This window comes from Haliotis asinina, chromosome 12, assembly GCF_037392515.1.
Source record: "Haliotis asinina isolate JCU_RB_2024 chromosome 12, JCU_Hal_asi_v2, whole genome shotgun sequence".
Classification (NCBI taxonomy): Eukaryota; Metazoa; Mollusca; class Gastropoda; order Lepetellida; family Haliotidae; genus Haliotis; species Haliotis asinina.
Genome location: NC_090291.1, coordinates 21,512,254 through 21,537,966, shown reverse-complemented (window position 1 = coordinate 21,537,966; position 25,713 = coordinate 21,512,254). Strand labels below are relative to the sequence as shown.

Sequence of the window (25,713 nt, the reverse complement as noted above, 5' to 3'; positions counted from 1 at the left end):
TGTTTGATTGGTATCATACTTCCGACCTATTATTACATTTTGGTTAATCACAAATCCTTTCGTTAGGGGGAGGGTGATGTGACGGGTAAGTGAACCCGTCAAGAGTCTTCTTACCAGTACATGGGTTTTGGGTAAGTGAACCCGTCAAGAGTCTTCTTACCAGTACATGGGTTTTGCTCGGTTAAGTATGTTACTTTTCCGTTTTTTATGATGTACAAAAAGGGAGAAAACTCCAAAAAGAGAGGGAGAGAGGGAGTGTTTTTTGTGTCAGATATACATACACGTGGAATAAAGAAGAATGTTTCACTCCCCAATAAGGGTTGAGGCTTATGTGTTCACATACGAGTACAGCAACCCAGCTGTAACAATATCCATGCTTCAAACAGTTCAAAATTAACATTGAGGTGTTCTGTAAGATAAATACGTTGTTCACTGGTTCCTCGGTACCCATGGGTTGATGTGCCCTCGATATTAATGTTCCCCGTGTCCCCTCGTGACCAGTGAACAACTTATAATATATCAGCATTCTATACAGTCATCTAGAAGATTAGACCGTAATACAGACTCCTGTGGTTAAGCTGTGTCAACGTCCGTTTTGGAATCAAAGCAGTAAGATGGTCTGGAATTCTTATATACACACCCTTTTTCACAACAGACACCTTCTCCTATGATACTGGGTGTTTCTGAATTAACTTCAAATTATAATGTGTCGTTAATGAAACTCAAACTCAGTCTGTCTCACAGTCCCTGAACTACATTAAACCTCCTGCAATACTAAGACTCCAAATGCAGCACGTCTCTTCCCCTACCTCCCTGGAGCTTCTTTTCAGTTTAACTTGGTTTAAAAATTATATAATTCAGAGACTAAGCGTGAGTCTAAGGAAACTCATTCATTTGCAATGTTGATTGACCGAATTCCATTCGTCTATGTGCGAGTGTGGCGCCGCGTTGCGTCATGTCCGAATATATCAACGTTGCCGTGGGACAACCCAGGCATAGCTCCAACTGTCAACCTACTTCCATAGATTTACTCATTCCTATATATAGCCATAATTCTACGAGTAAAGTCACTATGTGGGAGACAGAAGGTTACCGAATGTTCACACTTTAAGTATGTCAAGATTTTATGTTTAACTTCCTCAAAGTATTTAAGGTGAAGCTGTGAACCCTTATCACATTCGTTTGTCAGACAGACCACTTATTTCGAGTACGTTATTTCGAGACATTATTATTTCGAGGCTTTGTAGTGAAAAGAACGTAATATGAATGAATGTATGAATAAACTGAGTAGGAATGTGTTGTACTGTATAGTGTGTTTTACTGTTCTTTCAACGGGTTTTCGTGAATAGCGAACTACGGATATAACGAACTAATTTCAGTGGTCCGTTGTAGTTCGTTATAAAAGTATTTTACTGTATGTGACGGTAAGCAGAGGCTGGTTGTTTGGTAAATTCGTCCTTTAGCTCCACATTCAGCAATATTCAGCAATATTCAGCTATATGGAAGCGGTATCTAAATAATCGAAACTTGACCAAGCACCCCGGTGGTCAACATCGTGAGCATCGTTCTGAGCAGTTGGGATACGATGACATGTGTCAACTTAAGTCACTCAGGGCACTGATCACTCAGTTATGTCAGACACTGAGATGGACGTGTAAGTACCAGGATCCTGTGATTACGGCTTTACACCCCACCCCACATCACTTTCTTAGTCGCTGTTCCACCATATTTTCAGGATCCCCATTGTGTATGGCTGTATGGTTCTGAGATAAATAAAATGATTCAGTCTTATTAAAGTTTTATGTTTTATTAAAGTACTGTATTGTAACAAAGCGAACATAATGATAAAGGGAGTCCAACTTGATGGTTAATGTGAGTATTGTGTGCTTCAAAAGAACGCACTTCAGAATGCAGTATGTAAAAATTGTAGCTGTGTGTAAGAGATTCATTCAGATTCAACTTCAGCATGAACGTCTTTAAATATGAGCTATTGTAAGATGAGGCAAAAACGTCTCACCTCCAATAACTAAGATGTTTGACAAGAATACCATTATACAGTCCTACAAAAGTTCTAAAACTAAATTGATAATATCTGTCACATTATGAAGCAAACAAAACCAGCAAAATAATGCGAATTCTGAAATGGTCACTCAGAGCCACTGGTTCTACTAGCAAGTCAAAATAAAAGATTGGTCAAATCTTTGAAGAACATTTAGAAGCTTTATGGATGTCAATAGCACGACGTTTCGGAGTGTATACCGGTTTACCGATAATATTGCACAGCCCGAGTGAACGGTCCAGCCGTTATGACACTGAGCACGGCAGACTCACGTGGATTGATGACAGAACTCCCGAACCGGCGGCGATTGTTGACGGAATCGCCTTATGTCAAGGCAATGCATAGCGTTCAAGTCCTCACGGACGGCGCTTCTGTGTTCGTATGCATGCAATGCATTAATATATCTGCAGCATCTGTCGGGGCCAATCAAGTTCAACACGTTCACAGTATACGAGTCTACTCACTCACTTAATCAAGGGCACTGTATTTAAACAAGGTGACAAGAATTGCGTGACAGTTGCTGATATCTAAAAAGATAAACATTGGTCCGTCCAGAGGTCCCTCTGTACGCTGGTCCGTCTGTAGACTGTTTGCCATAAGTATACATGTTCGATCTTTCCGTGGGAATCGATATTCGTCCAGTCGCTGGACACACATGTGTGTTTCACTGTGAGTTAATCTAATGCATACTTAACGGTGAACAGTTGTATTTTTTCAACTTTGCATTTAGTTAATCGTCTTGTTTTAATGGAAATCAGCCTTTCAAAAGTAACAATTACATTCATGAAGCAGTAAGCAGCTTATGACTGCCATCCGTCGCCCCCGCTGCCTCCTGCCTAACCCCCTTTCAGGAAATATGCGGGGGTGAGGATTGAGACTATCTATCCATTGTCCTTCTCGTAAGACTCTTCTCTTGAAGCCATACTCCTAGGTAAATCAGGTTGGCATGGCAACACATCTAAGCCCTGAAATCTCAGCAAATCACCTTACAGGACCAGACTATAAACCGAGGAATCAGCTGTGTTTTGCGGAACACTGATTTGGTGAATGAGTAGAGACTGTAGCAGTGGTGGACATGACAATGGCCGGCTGACAACTACCCAGGTGAGGCAGATTGTTGTGGATAGATGCTTTCGTTCGCTAGCTTTTTCAAATAAGTTCTTTTTATATAGTATTTCTGTCAACCGGAGACATTTCCGTCATTTTTGTCGAGTTGGCATGGTGCTGTGTTTCTTTGGCGTGCAGAGCGAGGTTGGTCTGTCGAGGCCGATACCGTCATGTGCCTGCACATGCATTCCCGTCAAATTATACTTGGTCCTGGTGTTGACACTAACAGGATGTGCTGCTTTTTTCAGCATTTTATGAATGTGATCGTGAAGGACCACTCGCAAATTCGTGAAAACAGACGATAATTATTGTAGGTCCTAGATAACATTAATCATTGTAGGTCTTAGATGACATTGATCATTGTAGGTTCTCGATAACATTGATCATTGTAGGTGGGTTCTCGATAACATTGATCATTGTAGGTTCTCGATAACATTGATTATTGTAGGACATCGATAACATTGATTATTGTAGGTTTTAGATAACATTAAGTATTGTAGGTACTTGATAACGTATAACACTGGTCATTGGAGGTCCTTGATAACCTTGACCATTGTAGTTCAAGGTCAAGTATCTTTATTCATGTCTTTAGGCCGTTGGCCCATCTACATGTACATTGCAAAGCATAATTCTTGCACAATTTTGACAATAATCAAACATTTAATTATGTTTTGCCTTCTTTTAAGGCTATGTAACATATATTTACATACTTTCAGCATTAGTGCATCACTGTCTGTCGTAATGAGGGAGCTTAAACTTGAAGATATTTAGGTTACTACAAAAATACAATGGGTAATATAATTTTCTTAAGTCATTATAATGTTCGCACACAAGTAGAAAATGATACTCGTTTTCCACGTCTAATTCACACAGTGGACATATTCTTAAACAATAGTCAACATTCAACCATCTGCCTTCATTTGCGTTTAACTTTAGTACAAAAGTAATTTCTTTCGGTTTATATTTTTGATAGACACTTCTGTATTACTGCATTAAGTGTAAAAATATATGATCGACAGTGGAATAGTCCTGTCTAAAACCAGCTTGAGCTTCAGCTATCTTATCCTTTAGATTAGCCCAATTCGTCAGTCTGGTATTTAGCACACTGGTAAATATTTTATTAACTACAAACAATAAGGAGATGCCTGTGTAGTTATCACGACTGAATATATTTCTTTGTTTATGATGAGGGATAGTGGCTATTGTCCGATCTTCAGGAAACGACCCAGTATCGAAGAGCTTGTTATATAATGCAGCTAAGAAAGGCATTATACGTTTTTTCACAACATTTCAACATTTGACATGATAGCATCATTGCCGGGCGATTTACCTTTCTTCAAATGGATAAGAGCTGTGTGTATTTCTTTATCCGTGATGGGTGATTCCAACACGACATTATCAATGTCATCTAGAACCATATCATTGTCATCATCATATACTGTCCGTTACATCTCGTTTGGGCGAAATGTTTCTGAGTGCTCTCCAGATCATTTGAATTTGACAAATATGCTTTCGGCTTGTTTTTGGTCTGGTTTTGATAATACACTTTACTGGAATTGTAAATGGACTTACACTGATTGTAGGCCCTAGATAATATTGATCATTGTAAGTCTTCGATGATATTGATCATTGTATGTCCTTGATAAAAGTTATCGCTGTAGGTTCTCGATAACATTGTATGGTTGTTTTCCAAACAAATGGTGTTTCATAAAGGCCGACTGTTTCAGGTCTATGATGTTATCAAATCAAACCTTTCTGATCTTAACTGTACTCCCTCGAGAGCACACAGGAGCATACCACACACCAGTACTTGAAGGAACTGCTGAGCTTGTCGCGTCTTGGACATGTGGTGTAGTTCCACATAAACTACCCATCAAACATTTAGACTCAACCAGCTGCAAACCTTATGCTGATGATTTGCACGAGGATCATGCATCAGATTTCTGAAACGTATGTGCAGATATCATGCATTTTGGTGTAAAGGGTTTTTTTTTTAAAGAATTCACCAATTTCCACGGAGTTTCGTCATTTTTTAAACTCTCGACAATAATCCTTTAAATGTTATGAATTTGTTTTACTATGCATCAGTTCATATGTAAATAGTACCTTTAAACAATGTGGAATATTTTGCAAAATATTGTCTAGAACAGCTGACTGAAGTTAGTAGCTACATTTACACTTGCAAGTCAGCTTTTGATGGGAAGTATGTATGTCTGGTACAGTGGAATAAAATACATTAGTAAGCAATTTCCACACGATACTATACATGGCTGCCATAAACTTGGAATATACAAATAAATCCAAATTGGGAGATATTTGTTTACTTTGTGCACATGTGACATCAGCTTTCTAATACAGATTAGAAGATCTCTATACCTTATGTACAGGTGACATCAATTTTGTAATACAAAGTGGGAGATATTTGTATACGTTGTGTACAGGTGACATCCACATTTTAATGCAGCTTGGGAGATACTTTCATATCTTGTGTATAGGTGACATCAATTTTGTAATACAAAGTGGGAGATATTTGTGTACGTTGTGTACAGGTGACATCCACATTTTAATGCAGCTTGGGAGATACTTTCATATCTTGTGTATAGGTGACATCAATTTTGTAATACAAAGTGGGAGATATTTGTGTACGTTGTGTACAGGTCACGTCCACGTTGTAATACAAAGTGGGAAATATTTGTATATCTTGTCGACATCCACTTTTAAATACGAACAAGGTAGCGGTACCTAGTTGACATGTCAACGGCGATGTCATTTTGATATTAATGAAATGTTAGACCGGTTTGTTTCACCGTATGTCTATATTCAGCTGCAGGTTCACACTAGCCGAGCAGTGCGTTAGTGAAGAGCGACATGGTGCGATATATCTTACCGTATTGAATGGTTCAAGAGCCAGAGTCCTACATTGTTAGCTGTAGTAAGGTTTTCAATTATTGCTTTGATGACACAGGTATTGTTTCAGATGTTATGTGGGCTTATGAAATTGTTACCACGGTAGTCAAATGAATTCGCCCTGACTTACTCAGCGGCCGTGATTGTCTCTGGACATTTCCAAAAAGCCTTTTCTCGGGTTTGACAATAGGAAGATCATTTGTGTGTTATAAAATCGTCCTTGTTTTGGCGGAGCTGTTAGAGTAAAGTGATCACAGCTGAAATACTGAGGAAAGTAAAACTTGTAGAACAACTTAGAAGGTGGGGTGTTTGGTCGTTGTCTTGAGAAGGTTTATCTGGAATCGCCACTACCACCACAAAATATATCACTCTTCCCTGACGGTCCATATTCTAGACCTTGTGCTGAAACCAGTATATGGACTGACAAAGAGTGGGAGGTCACGCTCTGACTGCCTGGTTTCACATGGTATCAGTGCTGTGTGAATGCTCCACTGCACCTGTAAATATGAGAGACTTATTCAGCTTGGATACCTCTGAACGTACGCCTTACACCCAGTCGTGTACTGCATGCCGTCACTCAACACACTGGAGCGACACAAAACAAGGTCGTGTACCGCATGACGTCACACAACACAATGAAGCGACACAAAAAAACAAGGTCATGTACTGCATGACGTCACACACAAACAGGGTCGTGTACTCCCTGACGTCACACAACAGGGTCGTGTACTACTTGACGCTTCAGCTTGGACACCTCTGAATGTACGCCTTGCACCCAGTCGTGTACTGCATGCCGTCACACAACACACTGAAGCGACACAAAAAACAAGGTCATGTATTGCATGACGTCACACACATTCAGGGTCGTGTACTCCCTGACGTCACACAACAGGGTCGTGTACTACTTGACGCTTCAGCTTGGACACCTCTGAATGTACGCCTTGCACCCAGTCGTGTACTGCATGCCGTCACACAACACACTGAAGCGACACAAAAAACAAGGTCATGTATTGCATGACGTCACACAACACAATGAAGCGACACAAAAAAAACAAGGTCATGTGCTGCATGACGTCACACACATTCAGGGTCGTGTACTCCCTGACGTCACACAACAGGGTCGTGTACTACTTGACGCTTCAGCTTGGACACCTCTGAATGTACGCCTTGCACCCAGTCGTGTACTGCATGCCGTCACTCAACACACTGAAGCGACACAAAACAAGGTCGTGTACTGCATGCCGTCACTCAACACAATGAAGCGACACAAAAAAAACAAGGTCATGTACTGCATGACGTCACACACAAACAGGGTCGTGTACTCCCTGACGTCACACAACAGGGTCGTGTACTACTTGACGCTTCAGCTTGGACACCTCTGAATGTACGCCTTGCACCCAGTCGTGTACTGCATGCCGTCACACAACACACTGAAGCGACACAAAAAACAAGGTCATGTATTGCATGACGTCACACACATTCAGGGTCGTGTACTCCCTGACGTCACACAACAGAGTCGTGTACTACTTGACGCTTCAGCTTGGACACCTCTGAATGTACGCCTTGCACCCAGTCGTGTACTGCATGCCGTCACACAACACACTGAAGCGACACAAAACAAGGTCGTGTACTGCATGCCGTCACACAACACACTGAAGTGACAAAAAATTACTTATTACTCGCCCGTTGAAGATACTGCAGTGTAATATTTTCACTTCAGTATTACACTAGTGTAATACCGCTTGACGTATGACATCAAAATGGTTCAAAGTTGTGACGTCACAATGCTAATGTTGATGTCGCGATTTTACTAGACCTTGCTTGACTTGAAAGCTGAGTGTCCTCACACTATAGACAATTTCGTCGCAGTTTCTGTCAATTTATGTTGGCGAGTAATAAAGAGAGTACTAAACTCGCTTCCGTGAAATACCATTTTCATTAAACTCGTTAAAGATTTAGTATCAAACGAGCGAAACTCGTTTAATAAAAATGGTATTACACGGAAGGTCGTTTAGTATCCTCTATATGTCATGACGTCACACACAAATAGGATCGTGTACTCCCTGACGTCACAGAAACAGGGTCGTGTACTGCGTGACCTCAAACAACGTCAGACGTCACTGACAATGTAGGGTAGGGAAGGTAATGTCGGCACTCAGCACCGAAATACATCTGTGGTAATTGGGGAACCACGCAGCATATGACGGAATTAGAGTTTAGGTTTGGGTTCTTTTCTATTTCTTTTAAATGATCACAAAATATAACCAGTCATATAACTGCATTACTAGTCTGAAAACAAGTAAGACTCTTTTGGGGTAGTGGAGGCAGTTATACTACTACCTGTACGTCATTCAATGACTTTCTGACGTAATCATGTTTTGCAATACTTCCGGTAAGTCCAGCAGTACCAGTAGAAGGGGTCCAGCCGTCACCAAAGAGGTTTGTATATTCAGCATTTAATTGCAACTGCTTAGTCAAACATATGTGACAGTCTCTCATCATAGCATGCCCAAGACCATATCTATTGGAGGAGCCACGTGTCGCGTGGACACAAGAACAGATGTTTAATAAATTATATTTATCCGGTTGTACCTTGCCTTCGTTTAGGGAAACACGTACACTAAAAACTAGTCTTTGAAATAAGCACATTTAACAGGGAAAATGCTCATAGTAAAAAAAACACATGATATAATGAAGAGGAACCCTGAAACTTTCTTCATATTCAGCTGAGGAAGTCTAGACTTGCCAATTTTTTCTAGACTTGCGTGGGCTTTCTTTGATATATTTGCTTCAGGGTATGACAGACAAAGAAACACGCTACTGAAAGTCAACTTTGTTAATCCAAACGATGAAGTTCCCAGTGTAAATCTACTAGATTAACAGACGTTCACATGTCCACAGTGACCGTCTGGGGTTTTCGTCTAAATGACGGTAGCTATAATTCATACACACCTGTAGATGAGATACACATTTAAGTTTACTAGTATCAAACATGTGTGAGATATCATGTTACTTCATGATGATGAACCTTTAGATGAGATACCAATTTGAGTTGACAAGTATCAAACATCTGTGAGACAGCATATTACTTCACGGTGGTGGCCTTGTAGATCAGATACCAATTTGAGATGGCTGGTATCAAACATCTGGGTAATATCATGTTACTTGATGGTGATGAACTTGTAGAGCATCGATCTACGCAAATGGGATACGATAACATGTGTCAACCACGTCACCGAGCCTGACCATCCGATCCCGTTAGTCGCCTCATACGACAAGCACGGGCTACTGAGCACCACTGTAACCCGGGTCTTCGCGGTGTGTACGATAGTGCCCGTTTTCTTGGGGTTACATAAGGTAACCAGACAATCTGTGCATAGGTTCGATGATAATGGAGTGTTTGTGTGTTTGGCTGTTTCCGAAACAGATTACTTCACGTGTATATGTATTACACGTTTCGGAGCAGGTTATTGTAAAGTAAAGTATCTTTATTGTTTACAATATGTAATAGCTAGCGTGTTGCTACGGCAAATGGTGAACTGCACTGTACCCCAGATGTTGAGTACAATATAGACAGACCGACCGACAGACAGACAGGCAGACAGATAGACAGATAGACAGATAGATAGTATTGATATAATACTCTTTTCAGTGACACATACCCTCACTGATGCCACAATGATGCAAAGATTGCGGGCATCCCATCTGACAGGTGATCGGTACCAAAATTATACAACTAATTACATATATATGCAACAACCATTGATAAATAAAGTAGGAAACCCGAGAGGCGATGACATAGACTACAGGGAACCCTGTAAACTGAAGTAATGTAGTGCGATACCTAATGATAATTAACGAACAAAAGACCTAATTAGACAAAGGATTGCATCAATCCACGTATGACGCCAAAAATGAGTAAAATGGCGATTAACATACAAAACAATACACAATGCACAAACGAACGTTGCCTGGTAAAATATGAGTCACTAGACAAACTGTGCAACAATCATCACTGAACGTCTGCCTGGTCTGGCAATATTGTAAATGTAAGAAACACACCTTTGATGCCAAGTCCATGTACTATCTACTCTAGCAAGACAGACTGGAAGAAATTCATATACACCCAAAAGTGTGGAATAGTGTCAAAATCATTCTTTGATATTCCCTTGGAACTGTAAATGTGATAATTTTATGGTTGATCGCAAATAAAGCAATCTGTCTAATTAAAGTATCTTATTAAGTTGCAATGAATTAAACCGTGAGAGTGAGTAATATTGAACAATCCTGGATTGTCAACAGAATTGATACAACTACTGCATATTAATACAAAGAAACCATTTCATAAACCTTGAAACACATTGGTCAAATGTAGCAGGAAGAAATAATATTCTATACAAATTTGAAAATTACATATATGGAGTCGTGTTTGTCGTTTTATCGTCAGAAAGCAGGGAATTCCGTCTCAGAGCATCTGTTACTTACATATTCCCGGGGGAAGCATGTCGTTTCCAGACCTCGAAAGTGGATCGTGCGCCCATTCCCCTTTGGACAGTAGGGGGTAGCCCGTCCACCGTAGCATCTAACCAGTTTAAATATCAGTTTCAATAACCTTCTTCATAGACAAGATGATGGTATGCTACACTACCCTCACTGTTCTCACAGGCATGAAAGTTCTTTCAGAAACGTTTGTGTTTGTGTGCACCAAACGTGCAATTTGTTACTGAGGAACGCATCAAATGGCATTGAGTTTGTTAAAGAGCACCGTGTCATCATATTTTTTTTCTAATTAAAGACGATGGGCACGGCCCATACTCACGACTATGGGAATGTCAAAACAGGTGCACACAAGTAGCAAACTTTAGCGTGTACTTAGAGTTGTGAGCATAGAACGGTTTGAAACGGGTAACCACACAGCGCCAACCAGCATCAGCAGTGGTAAAGGGGCAAAACCTAAACCTACTCCATCTACTTCTGATATGGCAACTGCAATACACATGTAAACCACTACAGATACGTGCCAACGTGTGTGACGTTACACTATGTGTTCTGTGTGGACATGTATATGAATGGAAAGCCACAATATATAATTGTGCTTTGAAGGAGTGTCTGAAAGGTCAGGGGAAACAAGCTATATGAGGGATAATTCTTCCTCTTGACATTCTGGATACACGACCTTCTCCTTCGTATACTTTGGATAATCCATCTCACGCTGGAGTGATTTCACACCTGGTCTATATAGATGACTGCACGTTGTATTTCTCTAGGAGCGTTCTTTGGTGCCCCAGTGATTCCTACTTACCTTGAACTGACGTCCATGATGGCCTTTCACGCGGGATAAGCATGTAAAACACGACTGGCCACCAAGTACCCTTTCAAAATCCGTGACAATCAAGTCACTGCTGGCTGTCCAAATGGGTGGTCCCGAGACTTTTGGGTTATGACGGCTCTGCTGGCTGTCCCAATGGAAGGTGCAGAGACCAAAACAACATTACGTCTTTGGAGCGTGTTCCGATGGGTGGTCCTGAGACTCGTGAACTATGAAGACTCTGCCGGCTGCCTAAATGGGTGGTCCTAAGACTGGTGGACAACGAAGTCTCTGCTGGCTGTCCAAATAAGTGGTCCTGAGACTGGTGGGCTATGCAGTCAGTCTCTGCTGGCTATCCATATGGGTGACCCTGAGACTGTTGGACAATGAAACCTTTATCGGTAGCAGGGGAAAGAAAGCGACACTTTCTTTACCCAACTCGTCAAAGTAACCAGCCTCTAATCAAAAGTGATTTTGAGAACATAATTACGACCAATCGTTGTTTGTTTGTTGTTGTTGTTGTGTTGTTTTTGTTTCGGTGGGGTGGGGAATGTCCATCTTCTTACTGATGTTTATCATTTCGATCAAACACACACTTCAAGGAACATACAAGGTAAGTGTTGTACAGTCTGTGCCGAACTGTTTATGATATTCGTGATTCTTTTGAGGAACAGACATTGTATTTTGTGCTGATTTGTGAATCTGCACATGGTACTGACGTCAGTTGATTTGCCAAGTTCAAGGTCGATGCATGTGTTTCGGCAGGAACTTTCGTTGACCATTGCATACAGCGGATCTGAGAAACCTAGATGGTGGCTCCCGGCTTGCTGTCTGACTTGCTGATGAAAAGTTGGCCTGCATGTAAAATACACTTTGCGACACTGTTGTCAACAATTGTGTTTGGAGGCCATGAGTGGGTTTCAGTTCGGTGACCACCATCCGTGACGGAATTGACTGCTCATACCCGAGTGAATGTAGTTTCACATGTAAACGCATCAGTTGAGTAAATAAATGAAGTTGAATATGTGTAACACATGTTGAATACACTATATACAACTAAGTCCTTCGGCCCACTGGCGGAGTTCTGTAACACGCATGTAGGCGTGGAAACAACAACTGCAATCATGGAATGTTTACATACTTGTAACAGGCACAGTTTTTCCCCACATGCATATGTACCAAACATCACAGTTCTGTTGGTGTGACACCCCCGCGAAAGTCGACTCGCCCGCCTCGCTATATTGTACACCAGTCAGAGCTTTGGTAGAATAGGATCTCGTAGCTAACTTACAAAATGGGGAAGAAACACGATGAAAACATTGAAAACAATCCTGAATTAACGGCTCCTTTGAATGCAGATTCCATGGAGACCCCTGCGATCGTTACGGAGATCGACCCCCCGAGAGCCGCCTGGGATAGCAAGATTCAGTACTTCTTTATGGTCATCAGTTATGCCGTAGGACTTGGAAATGTTTGGAGATTTCCATATTTGACCCAAAAGCATGGAGGAGGTAAGATATGTTTTCTCTTCTTTATAATACTGTTGAAACATTAGTTCGTAACATAGGTCCAGGTCGTTCTGACTCCCACCCGTCCACGTGGTTGTAATACTTCCCTGACCTGATGCCTGGAGTCAATGATGATGAGGCTAGTACATACATAGTGCACGTGTACACCCACGTTAACGCGCGAAATGAACATCCTTGAAACTGACAGGCTCACGTGCCACTGGTATCATGTTTCGCGTCCTGGCATTCACGTGCACACATATATGTGTTTATTTATTTATTGTTTGTCGTGCTTTGCTGGTGCGCTATGAATCTGGTTGTGTGAATGATCGCCACATAGCTCGCGGTGTGGCTGTTACGGAAGGATACACGCGGTGGTCATATACATGGGACATTTCGCGGCAAGTTGATGGGAGGGGGAGCGGAGGGGGGTTGAGGATATTGTCCTCAATATTTAGGTCAGCTTCGTGGAAAGTGTTAATGTTGTTAACCGTTGACAGGTGCGAATGTTGGGAAACTTACCGAAATACTAGTCAGTTCCTTAACAATTCAGCACTGCTATGACAGTAGGCAATGTCTCCACCGATCATTACATCTACCTGACATAAACAAAATCATATGGTGTGCATTGAACGTAGTACATAAATTTTCCAACTTTGGTTGTTTGTTTTTGTTTTTTGTTTGTGGTTTTTTTGTTGTTTGGTTTGTTTTATTTTTGAGGGGTTCAGAGCATTTAGTTTGACAAGGATTGTTTAGTGAGTGAGTGAGTGAGTGAGTTTTCACGCACAAGCACATCACGGCGAGTGTGTTTATTATACGTAAGGTTATGAAAATATTTATGACGAAATTCCATTGTGGTTTAAAGCGATAGATATAACTCGATTATTATTTTGAACCATGATAGATATTTATCTTGAAAAAAATATTTGCCTCAAGGTTTTGCAAATGTAGTAATTGTCAGTTTGTTCCATGAAATATTTTGTAAGGAAAAGGCGAAGAAAAATTTACTTTTCCGTTCATGGAAACCAACTCGATGCCTTGTATCATGTAACCATAAAATATTCTTGCTAAGGGATGGGACTTTTTCTGTCATTGGTTAACATAGTTCTGATATGGATGAAGATGAAGATGAGAGCTGGGATTAGGCAACCCCTGCCTGTTGTAACAGATCCCATTTGGGGGTACATCCATGATCATGATGTAAGGTCAATGGATTGTCTGGTCCAGATATGTTACTTTTTTAAATATAGCAAGTCCTTTGTCAATCAGGAAAAAAGGTTTTAATTGAACCAGTCCTCTCAAAAGATTTGTGGCCAATCATTTGTGTACAATAAGTTTAATCTACAAACGTCTGCACTGCAAACATCTCACTGTCCAGTAATGTGATATGTCCCAAGTTGTTTACACAGGTTAAGGAACTGACTAGGATGAGGACCCTAGCAGTATGAATCCTGGCCCTTGCATTCAGTCACTGGTTTCTCTGACCCAGACTCTATTGTGTATTCATTGTGGCACTTGTAGGAATGACTATTGACTGTGGAGTGAAACAACATGCACTCATTCCAAGCTTCCTGTTTAGTGTGTGGGTCTGGTCAGTTTCAGTAGGAGTCATTCATCCCGGACAAGGAGTTAACAGCTGCTGGGTAGCCTGTCCACCACAAACACTGACCAGGGTCTAGCTTGACAAGACCAGCTAGTACAATGAGGAAGTGTGTTGTAACCTGTTTAAACTATGAGTATGGTTTGAACAGGGAACTCCTTCTGTTTGCAAAACCTTCTTCATGGCATACATGAGGACTTACCTCAGCAAAGAGCTCCAAGTCACAAGAAGTTACTTACCATTTTATTCACATAAATAGAATAACATTGTTACATACAGCTAGGAAACCCACAGAGAGTCAGTTCACCTCTCTGTACTGAAGGCTAGGCATGATCTTGCTGAGGGTGTAAGTGTACACCTTATTGCCGTATATCTGTGTTTTCAGTCTATTTAACTAAATCTTCAAACAATGGCAGAATATGATTTGCTGTCGCTACAGCATACCATACAAAAATTAAATGACCAGACTTAGCTGAGTCCTTTGTCTGGCCAACTGAACTGACACTGAACTGGGGGACACATTTACTGGATGCTGGGAAGGAGATTGTTATGTGACGACAAACGACACTAGGACCAAATGTTAATGAGTCTAAAAGTTTCAGCTTAATGCTATCTTAATACAAGTGATGAAAGGTTTACTTCAGAAAGTAGTTCATGGTAATTTCTCAAATTATGTGAACATGACTTCAGTCCAACTGAAAAGTGTGTCTAACAGTGTGTTTTTGTTACCTTAAACGAAGATTTATCTACAAACATCTTCTAAAATATTCATACGTAGTATGTATATCTTTTTTAATTTCTGTGAGATGACTTTGTATCACCTTTGACTGGTGTCTTTTTCTAACCCATGTCTGGTGATGATGAAATTAATATTTTATATTTATGGTTTCCTAATATTTGAACCCTAATCCATCACATTGTGTGGTATACTTAATTATGAAATTTTATATAAATTATTACACTACGATGCACCTTTTATGTATCAAAGTGCATTTGGAAGTGTTGATTTCACATCCTATCTCAGGGTCATGTGTGTTTTTCAAAAGAGAGAGAAAAGTAAATGGTATGAGAGAAATAAATAAAAGAACACACATGGACATGGTGAGCAAGTTGAATTGCAAAGTGAGCAAATATATCAATGACAATAAATAATAATAAATGTTTCAAGACTTTTGGCAAATATCCTCGTGACTCTGCTCATATAATGAAGCTGATGCATTGTCTGTTTTCAGAAGATGATTGTTTTGCAGATCACTGTTATTACAGAATCACTGTTGAATAAAAACCCAGTGAATACTGGTATAGTTGTGCACAGCTGTTTGGCCTATTGGTCATATGACTGGCAGCATGCATTTCATACAACATGGATGACAGCTCACATCAGTTGAAGTATGCGGTCTCGTAGACTATATACCAGTTGAAATGAAATGAAACTAATTTGTCACACGAAGTTGTAGTTTTCTTTCTTTTTAGGGGTTTGTTTTAGTCAGTCATAGGAAAATGAGAGTTTAGTTTTATGCCACACTCAGTGGTATTCCAGCTATATGGCAGAAGTCTGTAAATAATAGCACCTGGACCAAACAATCCAGTGATCAACATCATGAACATCGATCTACACGATTGGAATATGATAGTCATATGAAAAACATACCAGCGTACTTATTTATGCTTACAGTATAAGCATAAATACATACTGAAGTTGATAAGTCCAATTTGGACATTATGTCCAGCTGTAAAGTCTGAAATGACCAAGTTATTCCAAGACACAATTTAATCAGTTTAATACAAACTACAGAGGGATTGATCTAGATTAGCAGCTGATAAGCAGACAATATTTGACTCAAAGCTTGCATCAAATGACAATAAAAATTGCTCATGCAAAATTTATAACAATAAAATCATAAGAATGAATCAGATTTTTAAATAAATCATGTTTTCCTTCTACCACTTTGCCTACCAGAGACTTTCAGCTCCTTGCTGTATGGAATGTTTTTTGTTTAATGCCAGTCTCCACCATCTTCCAAGGTTCCACCAGATACACCACATCATATCATACTGTGAGCAACCATCCCTACTGTAGACATGATCAGGATGATGTCACCACGTTAATCCAACCATGCCAACCAGACCAACTTGGAATCTCCACAGTTGAAATATTGCATGTCATGTTTGGTTCTGGAATTTCCCAAGAAGACAATCATATGTTACTGGTGATGTTTGGTTCTGGAATCTCCAGGGGAGACAGTCATAAAATACTTGTGATGTTTGGTTTTTGAATCTGAAGTATGATATGATATTAACCTGGAAGTAAAGTAAGATCATGACTACCATTATTTTTGTCCAAATATGACATCACTGCTATTTGTTTCAGGAGCATTTCTCATCCCCTACTTAATCATGCTGTTTGTGGAGGGCATGCCACTGTTGTACCTTGAGTTGGCCATTGGACAAAAGCTCCGTCAAGGCAGCGTTGGAGTATGGAATGAGATCCACCCTCTCATGGGTGGTGTCGGCATCGCAAGTGCAGTAACGTCCTTCATGGTGGCCCTCTACTACAACGCCATCATCATGTGGTGTTTTTTCTACCTGTTCCACTCCTTCCAGAGCCCCCTTCCCTGGTCCTCATGTCCCTCCATCACAACTGCCCCCAATGTTAGCATCATCGTCCCAGAGTGCAAGATATCGGGATCAACCTCCTACTTTTGGTACCGCAACGCCCTTGACATATCATCAGGAATTGATGACGCAGATGGTGTCAAATGGAAGATGCTGTTGTGTCTGATATTCTCATGGATTGTGGTCTATTGCTGTATCTGCAAGGGAATTAAGTCTTCAGGAAAGGTAAGTTGATTCCTTTAGCAGGTGTTAATATACTGGCAGATGTTTGATAACTTGATCCGTGATGGGTTTTCTAACACAGAAACCAATTAGGGCAGCCCTATGTATTACTATTCCATACAATATAATATGTACTATGCCACTGCCTTAATCCTGCTATCCTGGTGGTGCCTTCTCTTGAAATTAATAACTGTATTTGTCAGGTTTTCTTTTTGTGGTCTTTTAATACTTTTCTTTTTAGACAAACTGTTGAAGTCATAGCTGTCAAATGTTTAAAGGATTGGCCTATGTCCTGTATGTAAGCAAGTGTAAAAGAAGGTAAAAAACATGGCTTCATTCATCATGTGACAAAGTAAGCTTGATAACTTGGCTGAGTCAAATGACAAATTCTGCTGCTCAAGATGTTACGTGATGCAGTACCTACACTGATGTTCTGTAATATTATTCAGTAAATATATTCTGGTATGTTATAGAATATAGGTTGAAGAATAGTTAATTAAAGGCCAGGGTTCAAAACTTTACACAGATGGGGTTTGGCCTTCTTGACTCATCAAAGCTGTTTTTAGATGCAAGGAAATGTAGTATTCGAGTGCATGCAATGCCACAGTTTTAGTGGGTTACTGGCTTGCTCACACTATATACAATCTCACTGTCAGACTGCCCTGCCTATACTGACTTGTAGGTGTTACATGTATGTACATTGAGTGCAAGTGTATCTTATCTATTAATGCCTGTTAGGATGGTGTCAGCATTTTTAGGAAGAAATCTCCCTCTGCATTATGCTTTCATCAGTTTGGTGAGGACATTTTAAATAGGAATTTCAAAGAATCACACATTTACTACAAAACACTATAGGTTCTGAGGTTCTGACGCTGAGATTCACTGAGTTTTAAGAACTGACATTATTGCAAGGTAGTGAAGTCATAAATGATAAGGTCCTAGATGTCCCACCACAAGCACCTGTTAAAATGTAGTGACCCTGTGTGAAGAGTAGGTCCTAGATGTCCCACCACAAGCACCTGTTAAAATGTAGTGACCCTGCATAAACAGTAGGTTGAGGATGTCCCACCATAAGCACCTGTTGAAATGTAGTGACCCTGTGTGATGAGTAGGTCCTAGATGTCACACCACAAACACCTGTTAAAATGTAGTGACCCTGCATGAACAGTAGGTTCTAGATGTCCCACCACAAGCACCTGTTAAAATGTAGTGACCCTGTGTGAAGAGTAGGTCCTAGATGCCACACTACAAGCACCTGTTAAAATGTAGTGACCCTGTGTGAAGAGTAGGTCCTAGATGTCCCACCACAAGCACCTGTTAAAATGTAGTGACCCTGTGTGAAGAGTAAGTCCTAGATGTCCCACCACAAGCACCTGTTAAAATGTAGTGACCCTGTGTGAAGAGTAGGTCCTAGATGTCCCACCATAAGCACCTGTTCAAATGTAGTGACCCTGTGTGAAGAGTAGGTCCTAGATGTCCCACCATAAGCACCTGTTAAAATGTTGTGACCCTGTGTGAAGAGTAGGTCCTAGATGTCCCACCACAAGCACCTGTTAAAATGTAGTGACCCTGTGTGAAGAGTAGGTCCTAGATGTCCCACCAGAAGCAGCTGTTAAAATGTAGTGACCCTGTGTGAAGAGTAGGTCCTAGATGTCCCACCACAAGCACCTGTTAAAATGTAGTGACCCTGCATAAACAGTAGGTCCTCGATGTCCCACCACAAGCACCTGTTGAAATGTAGTGACCCTGTGTGAAGAGTAGGTCCTAGATGTCCCACCACAAGCACCTGTTAAAATGTAGTGACCCTGCATGAACAGTAGGTTCTAGATGTCCCACCACAAGCACCTGTTAAAATGTAGTGACCCTGCATAAACAGTAGGTTGAGGATGTCCCACCATAAGCACCTGTTGAAATGTAGTGATCCTGTGTGATGAGTAGGTCCTAGATGTCACACCACAAACACCTGTTAAAATGTAGTGACCCTGCATGAACAGTAGGTTCTAGATGTCCCACCACAAGCACCTGTTAAAATGTAGTGACCCTCCATAAACAGTAGGTTGAGGATGTCCCACCATAAGCACCTGTTGAAATGTAGTGACCCTGTGTGATGAGTAGGTCCTAGATGTCACACCACAAACACCTGTTAAAATGTAGTGACCCTGTGTAAAGAGGAGGTTCTAGATGTCCCACCACAAGCACCTGTTAAAATGTAGTGACCCTTCATAAACAGTAGGTTCTAGATGTCCCACCATAAGCACCTGTTCAAATGTAGTGACCCTGTGTGAAGAGTAGGTCCTAGATGTCCCACCATAAGCACCTGTTAAAATGTTGTGACCCTGTGTGAAGAGTAGGTCCTAGATGTCCCACCACAAGCACCTGTTAAAATGTAGTGACCCTGTGTGAAGAGTAGGTCCTAGATGTCCCACCAGAAGCAGCTGTTAAAATGTAGTGACCCTGTGTGAAGAGTAGGTCCTAGATGTCCCACCACAAGCACCTGTTAACATGTAGTGACCCTGCATAAACAGTAGGTTGAGGATGTCCCACCACAAGCACCTGTTGAAATGTAGTGACCCTGTGTGAAGAGTAGGTCCTAGATGTCCCACCACAAGCACCTGTTAAAATGTAGTGACCCTGCATGAACAGTAGGTTCTAGATGTCCCACCACAAGCACCTGTTAAAATGTAGTGACCCTGCATAAACAGTAGGTTGAGGATGTCCCACCATAAGCACCTGTTGAAATGTAGTGATCCTGTGTGATGAGTAGGTCCTAGATGTCACACCACAAACACCTGTTGAAATGTAGTGACCCTGCATGAACAGTAGGTTCTAGATGTCCCACCACAAGCACCTGTTAAAATGTAGTGACCCTGCATAAACAGTAGGTTGAGGATGTCCCACCATAAGCACCTGTTAAAATGTAGTGACCCTGTGTGATGAGTAGGTCCTAGATGTCACACCACAAACACCTGTTAAAATGTAGTGACCCTGTGTAAAGAGGAGGTTCTAGATGTCCCACCACAAGCACCTGTTAAAATGTAGTGACCCTTCATAAACAGTAGGTTCTAGATGTCCCACCACAAGCACCTGTTGAAATGTAGTGACCCTGTGTGATGAGTAGGTCCTAGATGCCACACTACAAGCACCTGTTAAAATGTAGTGACCCTGCATGAACAGTGGGTTCTAGATGTCCCACCACAAGCACCTGTTGAAATGTAGTGACCCTTCATAAACAGTAGGTTCTAGATGTCCCACCATAAGCACCTGTTGAAATGTAGTGACCCTGTGTGAAGAGTAGGTCCTAGATGCCACACTACAAGCACCTGTTAAAATGTAGTGACCCTGTGTGAAGTGTAGGTCCTAGATGTCCCACCACAAGCACCTGTTAAAATGTAGTGACCCTGTGTGAGGAGTAGGTCCTAGATGTCCCACCACAAGCACCTGTTAAAATGTAGTGACCCTGTGTGAAGAGTAGGTCCTAGATGTCCCACCATAAGCACCTGTTAAAATGTAGTGACCCTGTGTGAAGAGTAGGTCCTAGATGTCCCACCATAAGCACCTGTTAAAATGTAGTGACCCTGTGTGAAGAGTAGGTCCTAGATGTCCCACCACAAGCACCTGTTAAAATGTAGTGACCCTGCATAAACAGTAGGTTGAGGATGTCCCACCACAAGCACCTGTTGAAATGTAGTGACCCTGTGTGAAGAGTAGGTCCTAGATGTCCCACCACAAGCACCTGTTAAAATGTAGTGACCCTTCATAAACAGTAGGTTCTAGATGTCCCACCACAAGCACCTGTTAAAATGTAGTGACCCTGTGTGAAGAGTAGGTCCTAGATGTCCCACCAGAAGCAGCTGTTAAAATGTAGTGACCCTGTGTGAAGACTAGGTCCTAGATGTCCCACCACAAGCACCTGTTAAAATGTAGTGACCCTGCATAAACAGTAGGTTGAGGATGTCCCACCACAAGCACCTGTTGAAATGTAGTGACCCTGTGTGAGGAGTAGGTCCTAGATGTCCCACCACAAGCACCTGTTGAAATGTAGTGACCCTTCATAAACAGTAGGTTCTAGATGTCCCACCACAAGCACCTGTTAAAATGTAGTGACCCTGTGTGAAGAGTAGGTCCTAGATGTCCCACCAGAAGCAGCTGTTAAAATGTAGTGACCCTGTGTGAAGAGTAGGTCCTAGATGTCCCACCACAAGCACCTGTTAAAATGTAGTGACCCTGCATAAACAGTAGGTTGAGGATGTCCCACCACAAGCACCTGTTGAAATGTAGTGACCCTGTGTGAAGAGTAGGTCCTAGATGTCCCACCACAAGCACCTGTTAAAATGTAGTGACCCTGCATGAACAGTAGGTTCTAGATGTCCCACCACAAGCACCTGTTAAAATGTAGTGACCCTGCATAAACAGTAGGTTGAGGATGTCCCACCATAAGCACCTGTTGAAATGTAGTGATCCTGTGTGATGAGTAGGTCCTAGATGTCACACCACAAACACCTGTTAAAATGTAGTGACCCTGCATGAACAGTAGGTTCTAGATGTCCCACCACAAGCACCTGTTAAAATGTAGTGACCCTGCATAAACAGTAGGTTGAGGATGTCCCACCATAAGCACCTGTTGAAATGTAGTGACCCTGTGTGATGAGTAGGTCCTAGATGTCACACCACAAACACCTGTTGAAATGTAGTGACCCTGTGTAAAGAGGAGGTTCTAGATGTCCCACCACAAGCACCTGTTAAAATGTAGTGACCCTTCATAAACAGTAGGTTCTAGATGTCCCACCATAAGCACCTGTTGAAATGTAGTGGCCCTGTGTGATGAGTAGGTCCTAGATGCCACACTACAAGCACCTGTTAAAATGTAGTGACCCTGCATGAACAGTGGGTTCTAGATGTCCCACCACAAGCACCTGTTGAAATGTAGTGACCCTTCATAAACAGTAGGTTCTAGATGTCCCACCATAAGCACCTGTTGAAATGTAGTGACCCTGTGTGAAGAGTAGGTCCTAGATGCCACACTACAAGCACCTGTTAAAATGTAGTGACCCTGTGTGAAGTGTAGGTCCTAGATGTCCCACCACAAGCACCTGTTAAAATGTAGTGACCCTGTGTGAGGAGTAGGTCCTAGATGTCCCACCACAAGCACCTGTTAAAATGTAGTGATCCTGTGTGAAGAGTAGGTCCTAGATGTCCCACCATAAGCACCTGTTAAAATGTAGTGACCCTGTGTGAAGAGTAGGTCCTAGATGTCCCACCAGAAGCAGCTGTTAAAATGTAGTGACCCTGTGTGAAGAGTAGGTCCTAGATGTCCCACCACAAGCACCTGTTAAAATGTAGTGACCCTGCATAAACAGTAGGTTGAGGATGTCCCACCACAAGCACCTGTTGAAATGTAGTGACCCTGTGTGAAGAGTAGGTCCTAGATGTCCCACCACAAGCACCTGTTAAAATGTAGTGACCCTGCATGAACAGTAGGTTCTAGATGTCCCACCACAAGCACCTGTTAAAATGTAGTGACCCTGTGTGAAGAGTAGGTCCTAGATGTCCCACCAGAAGCAGCTGTTAAAATGTAGTGACCCTGTGTGAAGACTAGGTCCTAGATGTCCCACCACAAGCACCTGTTAACAGTAGGTTGAGGATGTCCCACCACAAGCACCTGTTGAAATGTAGTGACCCTGTGTGAGGAGTAGGTCCTAGATGTCCCACCACAAGCACCTGTTGAAATGTAGTGACCCTTCATAAACAGTAGGTTCTAGATGTCCCACCACAAGCACCTGTTAAAATGTAGTGACCCTGTGTGAAGAGTAGGTCATAAACAGTAGGTTCTAGATGTCCCACCACAAGCACCTGTTAAAATGTAGTGACCCTGTGTGAAGAGTAGGTCATAAACAGTAGGTTCTAGATGTCCCACCACAAGCACCTGTTAAAATGTAGTGACCCTGCATAAACAGTAGGTTGAGGATGTCCCACCATAAGCACCTGTTGAAATGTAGTGATCCTGTGTGATGAGTAGGTCCTAGATGTCACACCACAAACACCTGTTAAAATGTAGTGACCCTGCATGAACAGTAGGTTCTAGATGTCCCACCACAAGCACCTGTTAAAATGTAGTGACCCTGTGTGAAGAGTAGGTCCTAGATGTCCCACCACAAGCACCTGTTAAAATGTAGTGACCCTGCATAAACAGTAGGTTGAGGATGTCCCACCATAAGCACCTGTTGAAATGTAGTGACCCTGTGTGATGAGTAGGTCCTAGATGTCACACCACAAACACCTGTTCAAATGTAGTGACCCTGTGTAAAGAGGAGGTTCTAGATGTCCCACCACAAGCACCTGTTAAAATGTAGTGACCCTTCATAAACAGTAGGTTCTAGATGTCCCACCATAAGCACCTGTTGAAATGTAGTGACCCTGTGTGATGAGTAGGTCCTAGATGCCACACTACAAGCACCTGTTAAAATGTAGTGACCCTGCATGAACAGTGGGTTCTAGATGTCCCACCACAAGCACCTGTTGAAATGTAGTGACCCTTCATAAACAGTAGGTTCTAGATGTCCCACCATAAGCACCTGTTGAAATGTAGTGACCCTGTGTGAAGAGTAGGTCCTAGATGCCACACTACAAGCACCTGTTAAAATGTAGTGACCCTGTGTGAAGTGTAGGTCCTAGATGTCCCACCACAAGCACCTGTTAAAATGTAGTGACCCTGTGTGAGGAGTAGGTCCTAGATGTCCCACCACAAGCACCTGTTAAAATGTAGTGACCCTGTGTGAAGAGTAGGTCCTAGATGTCCCACCATAAGCACCTGTTAAAATGTAGTGACCCTGTGTGAAGAGTAGGTCCTAGATGTCCCACCATAAGCACCTGTTAAAATGTAGTGACCCTGTGTGAAGAGTAGGTCCTAGATGTCCCACCACAAGCACCTGTTAAAATGTAGTGACCCTGTGTGAAGAGTAGGTCCTAGATGTCCCACCACAAGCAGCTGTTGAAATGTAGTGACCCTGTGTGAAGAGTAGGTCCTAGATGTCCCACCACAAGCAGCTGTTGAAATGTAGTGACCCTGTGTGAAGAGTAGGTCCAAGATGTCCCACCACAAGCACCTGTTAAAATGTAGTGACCCTGTGTGAAGAGTAGGTCCAAGATGTCCCACCACAAGCACCTGTTAAAATGTAGTGACCCTGTGTGAAGAGTAGGTCCTAGATGTCCCACCACAAGCACCTGTTAAAATGTAGTGACCCTGCATAAACAGTAGGTTGAGGATGTCCCACCATAAGCACCTGTTGAAATGTAGTGACCCTGTGTGAAGAGTAGGTCCTAGATGTCCCACCACAAGCAGCTGTTAAAATGTAGTGACCCTGCATGAACAGTAGGTTCTAGATGTCCCACCACAAGCACCTGTTGAAATGTAGTGACCCTGCATAAACAGTAGGTTGAGGATGTCCCACCATAAGCACCTGTTGAAATGTAGTGACCCTGTGTGATGAGTAGGTCCTAGATGTCACACCACAAGCACCTGTTAAAATGTAGTGACCCTTCATGAACAGTAGGTCCTAGATGTCACACCACAAACACCTGTTAAAATGTAGTGACCCTTCATGAACAGTAGGTTCTAGATGTCCCACCACAAGCACCTGTTAAAATGTAGTGACCCTTCATGAACAGTAGGTCCTAGATGTCACACCACAAACACCTGTTAAAATGTAGTGACCCTTCATGAACAGTAGGTTCTAGATGTCCCACCACAAGCACCTGTTCAAATGTAGTGACCCTGTGTGATGAGTAGGTTCTAGATGTCCCACTACAAGCACCTGTTAAAATGTAGTGACCCTGCATAAACAGTATGTTGAGGATGTCCCACCATAAGCACCTGTTGAAATGTAGTGACCCTGTGTGATGAGTAGGTCCTAGATGTCACACCACAAACACCTGTTAAAATGTAGTGACCCTTCATGAACAGTAGGTTCTAGATGTCCCACCACAAGCACCTGTTCAAATGTAGTGACCCTGTGTGATGAGTAGGTTCTAGATGTCCCACTACAAGCACCTGTTAAAATGTAGTGACCCTGTGTAAAGAGGAGGTTCTAGATGTCCCACCACAAGCACCTGTTAAAATGTAGTGACCCTTCATAAACAGTAGGTTCTAGATGTCCCACCATAAGCACCTGTTGAAATGTAGTGACCCTGTGTGAAGAGTAGGTCCTAGATGTCCCACCATAAGCACCTGTTGAAATGTAGTGACCCTGTGTGATGAGTAGGTCCTAGATGTCACACCACAAACACCTGTTAAAATGTAGTGACCCTTCATGAACAGTAGGTTCTAGATGTCCCACCTCAAGCACCTGTTCAAATGTAGTGACCCTGTGTGATGAGTAGGTTCTAGATG

At 42.0% G+C, this 25,713-nt stretch overlaps 2 protein-coding genes across 2 annotated transcripts in view; both read left to right on the top strand.

Annotated features, from left to right (window-relative positions):
- The window catches only part of LOC137257430 (large ribosomal subunit protein eL14-like), a 125,361-nt gene that overhangs the window by 41,543 nt on the left and 58,105 nt on the right, over window positions 1-25,713 (top strand). The gene's annotated exons all lie outside the window — the stretch shown is intronic.
- Window positions 12,623-25,713, top strand: part of LOC137257880 (sodium- and chloride-dependent transporter XTRP3-like) — a 34,584-nt gene continuing 21,493 nt past the window's right edge. Inside the window, exons 1-2 of the mRNA XM_067795370.1 lie at window positions 12,623-12,892; window positions 16,861-17,330. Coding sequence (XP_067651471.1) covers window positions 12,676-12,892; window positions 16,861-17,330 — 687 coding nt within the window. The 5' untranslated portion in view covers window positions 12,623-12,675. The remainder of the gene's footprint in view (window positions 12,893-16,860; window positions 17,331-25,713) is intronic.